We start from the raw sequence: 8906 nt of genomic DNA, 5'->3' as shown, positions 1-8906 counted from the left end.
AACTATACTGCAGTAGTTCAGGCTACTTCGTTATCCAGGAAACAGGCAAGAGGTGAGGTGACTGCAGTTACTACACACATGAGAAATGCATAACAGAAGGTGGGAAAAATGTATATTTAGGTCCAGTGGATATAAGCTGAAATAAACCTATGAAAGTTTTTTTGAGAATGAGTGTAAGGTGGTGAAGTTTACCAATGACACATTCTTAATGACGTGAAGAGTTCAAGTGAAGACCTGTTAATGCTTTTCTTAAAATTAGTCACTAATTTGAATTTATGGTGCACATGCAGGTTTTGAGTAATGTTGTCTGGCTTAGTCATGCCGTGGTTTGCATGAAGAAACAGACAGTGTGGAGGACAGTAAACGCATACGTTGTCAACCTGTTTAAGGAGAAAACACTGATAATCATTTTTCAAAAGCAAAATTTAATTTCTTCTTTCAGTGATGTCCAATAGACATGCACATTTCATTATGAAGAACTGCTTTAAAACTCAAACCATTTTTGCTTCAATGTATTTTTTTTTTTGTTTGTTTTCCTTGCTTCAATGTATTTTTTCATTTTCCTTCACTCTCTTTTTGCTTCAATATATTTTTCCTTCTGCTCCAATATGCAAATAACATGCTCGTTTTGTTCTTGTGTGAGTACATTACATTAATAGTGCTTTGATTTTATACTTGAGGGTGTAGATTATATTAATAACGCTTTGGTTTTATACTTGTGGGTGTAGGTTATATTAGCAGTGCTTTCATTTTATACTTGTGGGTGTAGATTATATTAATAGTGCTTTGGTTTTACACTGGTAGGAGTAGATTATATTAACAGACCTTTGGTTTTTATACTTGATTATAGATCATATATAGAGATTATACTATAAAAGGTTAAGGAAAAGAGGGCAGGCAGGGCAGCCCTGCTCCAGCTACCCCCTGGGATATCGCCACTGTTTCCTTTAAGATTTCCGTATGTTGTCGGCTGAACCTTAGAGAAGAAATAAGGAAACCCTGAAGGAAACAGGGAGGCGGGGGGTTGGCGTTGTTTTATTTTTACAACAATCCCCAAGTACGGGGGGGAGGACGGGACATAGAAGGCCGCAGCGCCGCGCCGGTTGCTAGGCAACGCCGCGCCGCCACTTCCGCCTTCCTCCCCTTCCCGGAAGTGACGAGCGGGGGCAACGGCTTCCTTCCCCGGCGACGGGGAGGGGGGATGCGGCGGCGGGGCGGTTGCCGTTACCGTTACCGTTGCCGTTGCCGTTACCGTTGGCGGGGGGGGGGCGGCGGCGGCGGCGGGCGGGCGCCATGCTGAGCCGCAGCTCGCTGAGCGGGCTGGCGGTGGGGCTGTTCGCCCTCTACGTGGCGCACACGGGCTGGGTGATGTACGGCATCGTCTACACGCGGCCCTGCCCGGCCGCGGGGGCCGCCGCCGCGCACCCCGCCTGCGTCTGGCCCTACCTGGCGCGGCGGCCCAAGCTGCAGGTGGGCGAGCCTGGGGGGGCGGGCCGGGAACGGTCCGTAACGGTAACGGGGCTGTGGGGGGGTGAGGAGGAGGCACCGGGGCGTTTTCGCCGTTTGTTGAGCCCCCCGGTGCCCTGCCCAGCCTGTGGGGCTGCGTCACGAAGCCCTGAGCTCTCCTCGCTGTGTGTGCCCCTGCCCTCAGTGCCCTCTCCTCTCCTCCTCCTTTCCAGCTGAGCGTCTACACGACCACGCGGTCCAACATCGGCGCCGAGAGCAACGTGGATCTGGTGTTGAACGTGGAGGATTTTGATGTCGAGTCCAAGTTCGAAAGGTAAGTGGCAACGTTAGTTTTTTATTTCCGTTCACATCAAGTGCGTAAGCTGATAGTCACATGGGCAGAAATATGCATAAAGTGGGTAGATCTACTCTTGGTGACAGTATCGTTGAAGCAGCCGGGTTGTTGTCCTTGCATCCTTTGGTTCAGGGTTGAAGCTATTCCTGCACGCTCCGTGGGCCATGCAGCTCACACGTGTTTTCCATATTCTCAGTGCCAAGGCAGGAAAGCTGTCAGGTGGACTTCAGCCTTATAGCCAAGGACAAAGTGCTACTGTAGATAAAAACCAGTTGTTTGTTTGTTTTCTTAATGGAAGGTTCCTAGAATATTTCACGTATCACAGATCAGTGAAGCGTCTGCCTTGACAGAAACAGTGTACTACATTTGTGGGGTGCCAAAGAGCAGGCTCTTTGACAAACCCTTACACAAGCTTCTCTTACACTGAGTGATCAACTCTCGGTTGCAAGAAAGAAATCCGTGCCCAACAAAGTCATGCCAATAAATACAGAAACGTTTGTTTCTCTCACGTAGATCTTACAGGCCTTGAATGATGTCGTCTGTTGTCTAACTTTCAGATCCCACTCTAAACACTTGTATCACAAGCTGTGCTAGATCACTTCAGCGTTGGTTGGTTTCAATCAACATATTGTTTTAAGTCACATAAATATTTTACAGAAGCGTGCTTTGCTTGTGATAGTAAAAGTGGCTTTTCCTTGTGAAAATGTAAGTCAATGTGTCCGGAATATCCTTAAGACCTTTCTCTAATAATGTGTAGACAGAATAGCTGTGGCTTCAGACCCTGAAAAGAACCTAGAAGTCGTAGATACTGTGTTCTTTCTTCTTGTGTTGTAACAACATGCTTTGGTATAACTGTTTCAGTGCTGACAATCATAAAAGTAAACCTTTTCTGGTGGTTTACTGTTCCAAGATCTTCTGAAGGGATGGTGGTGCTAACATCATGCCCTTAGATGAATTTCTGAATATAACGCTGTGCTCTTTAATTATAAAGAGACACGTGCATGTATAACAGTTAGAACAACTTTTGTATTAGCTGCTTCATTTTTTTTTTTTTTTTGTTTAAAGTTGTTATCTCGTATCTGAGGTCAGAGGCTTACCCTGGTTCTTTCACATTCTGCGTGTTTCATAATTTAAGAACGTGAACTTCCGCTGTGTAGGTCATGGTGAACTTGATCTCTGGCAGACGTGAAAATAGAACTGTTTTACTGACGGCCTGCTGGGCCAGTGAGAGTATCCAGACAAAAAACAATCTTTTGAGCAAATGAACAGGGCGCTTCCCAGGCAGGTATAAGAGGAGTGACTTTGTGGCTGGAGGCTCTGTAGAGTTGTGTGCTCAGCATACTGTATCTGAGAAGATCCGTCCTTAACTCAAAGTGCTTGGCATAACTGAATTTCCTTCTGATCTTTGTCATGTATACACTCTGTCATCATACTCAGTGTGTGGAAAGTTATTTTCTATGAGTTCTGTGATAATTTGGCAGTGTGACCTGTTGGCTGGGTTACAAAACCGATAACTCAGTCTTGTGTTATTTAGGAGAATAAAGGATGAATTGGACAAAGATGAAAGTGTCTTAAGATAGCAGTAAAACTTTGGAAATGCAAATACTAAGTTACAAACCAAGGTACATAAATTGAGGCACCCGGTCATGGTCATTAGAGAACATTAGCCCCAGCATGTTCTTGCTTGCTTTCAGAACATCTTAACATGTTCAGTGATCCTCATCTGTAACAGCTTGATATTCCAACATATGTCACCTCATAACGTACTTATTTTGTGTTTTAGGACAGTGAATGTCTCTGTACCAAAGAAGACTCGAAATAACGGCACGTTATATGCATATATATTTCTTCATCATGCCGGCGTTTTGCCTTGGCACGATGGTAAGCAGGTGCATATAGTAAGCCCTCTGACCACCTACATGGTCCCTAAACCAGAAGAGATTAATTTGCTCACAGGAGAATCAACCACGCAGGTAGGTGGGTTTTCCATCTATAGAAAAATTGGGGGAAAAAAGTATGGGGAGGAAGGGAAAAAACAAAATGCCTTTCTGCTTGATTATCAGCTGGTACACTAATAGTAGATCTCTCAGCACAGCAAATGGGGAGCCCTCTGTAATAGTGGCTCCTATTAAAACACTTCCCTAGTTAATGTGAATTACTTCTTCAAGGTTTCATTGCTCGTGGTAGAAATACTGTATTGTTTTGTAACAAAACGATGCTGCTTTCTGAGTTAGATTCGTGTGAAATAATGCTTTGCTTTTGTAAAACAGATACTAACTCACATTGATGAGTGACCAAAGCGTAGATTGCTTCTTTTCTGTAGGACATTCCTACTTTCCAGCTCAATTCAAGAGAACACGATAGTAGCATCCTTTGACAAATTCTGTAATAACTCACTAGAGGAAAAAATGTGGTGTTATTTAATGAAACGCTTGCAATGGCTCTTGTATCTCACTGTCAAGGGGAGGTAGAGAATTTCACCTTGCTCTTCTTCGGAATCTGAAATACACTTGTAGCTAGCAGTGCTGTTTCTAAATCCTGTTGGAATAAAGTTGAAAATGAGCTGAAGATAGAGTCCAGCTTTAAAAGGTCAGAGCAGGTGGTGGTCAGCCAAGGAGAAGTGAGCAGAATGCCCGGGGGCTGAGCATCTACTGAAAGCTGCGGTCTTAACTCTGTTTCAGCACTGCTTTGCACAGCATTTAGAGGCTCAGAAATTCAAAACAAATGGTCAGATCTTTTTTACTCCCCCAGATTAAGTATGGTCAATCATCCTTTTGACTGTGTTGAAGTAATATCTGAATGCTCTACCGTTCTTGTGTTCAAGTGACTGTTTTCAGAGTATGCAGATGCATAAAGAATTAAAATAAATAAGCTGAATATTAATTCTTGGTGAACAGGGTTTTGAATGGGCACTGAAGTTTTTCAGTATCAAATTATGGTTGGCATTTCTATCTGTTCTGCTGTATTTGAGCAAAATACTTGGTCTAGTGTAAATTAAGGTAAGGTATTTCTTAATGAATGTCTATTTTGTGATACAGTTAATGACTCAGTAGTTTCTGTGAGTTAGAGTTTTATCCTGTTCAAAAGTCTGTATTGTTTAGCTGTGTGTGTGTTGTATTTTTAAAGCAAATTGAAGCAGAAAAGCAGACCAGCGCTTTAGATGAACCCGTCTCTCACTGGAGGTCAAGGTTGACCTTAAATGTCATGGTAGAAGATTTTGTGTTTGATGGATCATCCCTCCCTGCTGATGTTCACCGTTACATGAAGATGTAAGTTGATGACTTAATTTTGCTAGATTATAAGCTTAATTGGCTTTTCTACAAAAATCTTTCCTATCCCCCCTTAGTATTTTATTTTTGTATCAGAGCTTAGGAGACAAAAATAGGCACTCTTTAATGCCTGCGTTTCAGTAGTGACGGTTAGTAAGGTATTATGTACTAGAACGCCTCGTTGGAAATACCTTGCTACTGGGCAGTTCAGTTTAAAATACCTTTTCGTATGGGGGTTACCAGGGTAACACACAGCAGAACTGCAAAGACACAAGCAAAATGCTACAGCAGGCTTCACACCTTGTTCTCAAATCATACTTCTGGCCTTTAAAGCAATTATTGTCCCTGGACTTTTGCAGTTAACCTTCACGTCCAGTTGTGTCTAAACAGCAAGTGCTTAAGTGGCACGGCTGATCTCCTATCCCATCTTTCCCCTCCCTCTTTGACAATGTGTTGTCCTACATAATTTCATTTTCTCAACAAAAACATAAAAAGCGCGATTTTTAGGCAGGCAGTAGCTTCTGTTCACAGCTTGCTTAAATTTCTTCCAGTGTTAACCATATAAATAGCGCTGTGTTGGCTGGTGCTGCCGTATGTTGATGCCTTTCTCTACAAGTATCCTGTTAAATCCAGAAGCAGTTGCTTAGTCAGCAGACTCTGGGGTTCTGGGATAGCTTCCCAAACAGAATAGATAAACTTAGCAACTCCTAAGACACTCAAAACAGGAAGGGGTTGATGGATCTTTTCTGGTCATGTCTAGATGCTCTTCAGTGCTGTTTTATCACATCATGCAGAAAGTAGTTTGGATGTGAAATAGCCTGCTGCAATTCCACTAGCGGTAGCTTTAATTGTAGTTGTTATATAGAAATTGAACTCTCTTCAGCTGAAGAATCAAACTATTTCTGATCTTCAAGTTAGTACTTTTCTATATTACTGTTGCCCCTTGAGTACTTATTATGTAGTTTTTCTTAACATGTATAGAGACTTCTTTGTTTTGTGAACTGCTAAAATCCAATTTTCAGACTTTAATAAGCTCAGTTGTGCTAGTTCCATAGCCTCTTACTAAGTATATCATAGTGTAGATAACTGCCTCTCTAGTGAAGAGCTTTAAGAATTTGTCTCTTTGAGGGCCCTAGGCTAAATACTTGTCCAAAATCCCAACAAAACAATTGTCCAGCGGTCAATTCTGTTGAGGCCTCAAAGATTAAGTTGTTAATTGGTTTTGTGCAGGCTGGTGAAGTGATAGAGCAATCCAAATGAGTGAGTTCAGGAGAAGGCAGAGATGACTGATGCTCCTTGTGCACTCTCATCAGTAGTACGTAGACTTTTAGTGTGCATAGCAGCCAATGTTTACATGGTCCTGTGCTAGGTAGAGCAAGTGCCTTTGCTGAGCAGCTAGGTGTCACTGGGGCTGGAGAGGAGTGGGGGAGATGGTGGAGAGTTGTAACTGCAGTAGGAGAGGGATACTTGAGACAAAGGATACAGATATATGGTGGTAAACCTCATTGTGTTTCTCTTTGGCTAACTTTTAAATTTCCTCTGCCCTTGTTCGTGCAACAGCTTCAGCATCATCACGGCTAATTTCATTTGTCTTTCATTCTTTTTTGCTTATTTTTTTCTACTGAAAAATAAAAACAAACTGAAAAGAGAAATACACACTTTTTATACAGACATCTCTCAGTGAGAGATTCCAGGCTAGCAGTTGCTTCTTTCATGCTGTGTGGTAAAGAATAATGTGCCTGAAAAGATGGTGGGAAATTTCTACATGGGTAGATCTGAAAGTGCTGATTGAGTGCTAACTTGAATAAAAGCAGTTTTCTTTTTAGATCACAACAGTTATAAAATCCGTGTTTAAACATCCTAGGGTTCAGTTGGGGAAGACAGTGCATTACCTTCCAATATTATTTATTGATCAGCTAAGCAACAGAGTGAAAGATTTGATGGTGAGTAATAGAAAACCTTTAATTACATTTAATAGTTTTAACAGTAATCTTCAGTGTTGTTATAATCAAGATTTTCTTCGTAGGTTGTTTAATGAAAAACTATAAAGTCACAAAAGGATTTTATCAATGACTGTTGTTTAACTTAACATGGTCAACTGTGGCAACTGCAGAGTCTCAATCTGCATTTTGAAATATCTGCCAAATGCTCCCTTCTGTTCTGTCAAAGGATATTTGGATTCCATCGCTCCTGCCTTTTGGGCAGATACGGAGGAAATCATCAGCAGCAGCTGTGGTGGGAGCAAACACATGAGCAGTTTGACTCTTTAAACCATTTGATGAAGTCGTGTTAGCATTCCAGAGCTACTCCTAGTATCTTCTAGGGAAATAAGCGTACTGAACACAGATGGTACTGCAGTAACATAGAGATAAGAGAATGGCCACTTACACATTTCCAAAAAATTCACTTATGTTTAAATTTTCCAGTGGTGCCCTCTATCACGTTAGAGTAACTTCTGCATCTGAGAGTTTGGTGTTTTAGTACCTGCTGCCAATACACTAACAGTACATCTAATGAGTTTGTGCACTCAGATCAGGACTTGAAAACATTGGTGACAGAATCACAGAAGGATGAGGTTGTGAGGGATCTCTGGAGGTCACTAGTCAACACACCTGCTCAGACCTGGGGCACCAAGAGCAGGTTGCGCAAGACTTTGTCCATTTGGTGTTTGGATACATACAAGGGTGAATTCTCCGTAATGTCTCTGGGCAACCTGTTCTTGTGTTCATTCACCCGTGCAGTAAAAACAGGTGTTTTTTCATACTCTTAAATTGAATTATTTGGGGGAAATCATGCAGTTTTGTTACTGCAACTCATACATCGCAGCCCCCTGCATTTAAGTCATGTTCATCTAGCACCTTTCAGTTAAGCCCTGCATTTTTTTTTTCAGTTTGGAAATGAGGAATGAGTTACTGAAAACAAAAACCTTGAATGCTTAAGGATGTCTCAGAATTGTTAAATGAGCATGTCTGGATTCAGCGTCTTCTAGGTGGGAGCTATGGTAGATAAAAACTTTCCATAGACCTTCTAAATTGTCTTTCCAATCCAAAAGAATTTCATTACTGAATGCTTGGAAGAATATCCTTTAAGAGCATTTCTACCTCATCCCAAGCTTGTCTGGAAAAATAAATTCCTCTGCATTTCAGTTACAAATCTTCAAACAATCTCAAATACCAGATTGTTCTGTCCAGTATTTCATTAGATACTCTTGTAATGTCTTTACAAGCAGTCACTGTCCTTTGTTTTGAGTTTCTTACCACAGCTTATTGTTAAGTTCAGTACATTCATGTGAGTTTCAAACTGGTCATGTGCCCTGTTTACAAATAAACTCAGCGTTCTCATGTGGCTAGAGCATTCCCACAGCTGTCATGCATGTCATGGTCAATGCTATTGCAACTCACAGTGATAAAGATCTTGAGAACGTGCTGCAAAGACTAATCTATCAAAACTAGCAAAATATCCCTTCAGCACTGGCTTATGTAACTTCTCAACAGCGAGGCAAACTGCTCTACAGAGCCCTACAGAAAGTCTGGTCTAACAGTACGTGTCCAATGAGCTAATGAAGGGTATATAAAGAACAGCTTGTGTGTGGAGCAAGGTCAGCATTTTGCTGTAAATAGGGAATATGTGTTATCTGCTGTTCTGCTAAGTTGTATAGGTTTTGAACTGACTATGATTTTTCACCCAGCTGTAGGTCTTAGAAGTACTAGAATTTAGTACAGTACAATGACTGTGTTTCTCATGTTGACAACTACATAATGCAACGGATGAACAGTGAGCTGATGGGTCGGGCTCAGGCGGCTTTACTAAATGGGGTTACACACAGCTTCAGTGTT

At 41.8% G+C, this 8906-nt stretch overlaps 1 protein-coding gene across 1 annotated transcript in view; it reads left to right on the top strand.

Annotated features, from left to right (window-relative positions):
* The first annotated feature begins 1195 nt into the window (after positions 1 to 1195).
* Positions 1196 to 8906, top strand: part of CLPTM1L (CLPTM1 like) — a 29037-nt gene continuing 21326 nt past the window's right edge. Inside the window, exons 1-5 of the mRNA XM_032181793.1 lie at positions 1196 to 1470; positions 1680 to 1780; positions 3585 to 3774; positions 4928 to 5070; positions 6935 to 7013. Of these exons, the coding sequence (XP_032037684.1) occupies positions 1294 to 1470; positions 1680 to 1780; positions 3585 to 3774; positions 4928 to 5070; positions 6935 to 7013 (690 nt within the window). The 5' untranslated portion in view covers positions 1196 to 1293. The remainder of the gene's footprint in view (positions 1471 to 1679; positions 1781 to 3584; positions 3775 to 4927; positions 5071 to 6934; positions 7014 to 8906) is intronic.

Source organism: Aythya fuligula, chromosome 2 (genome assembly GCF_009819795.1).
Source record: "Aythya fuligula isolate bAytFul2 chromosome 2, bAytFul2.pri, whole genome shotgun sequence".
In the NCBI taxonomy this organism is placed as follows: Eukaryota; Metazoa; Chordata; class Aves; order Anseriformes; family Anatidae; genus Aythya; species Aythya fuligula.
The sequence above is the reverse complement of the archived record's forward strand: the minus strand, read 5'-3'. Positions and strand labels throughout refer to the sequence as shown.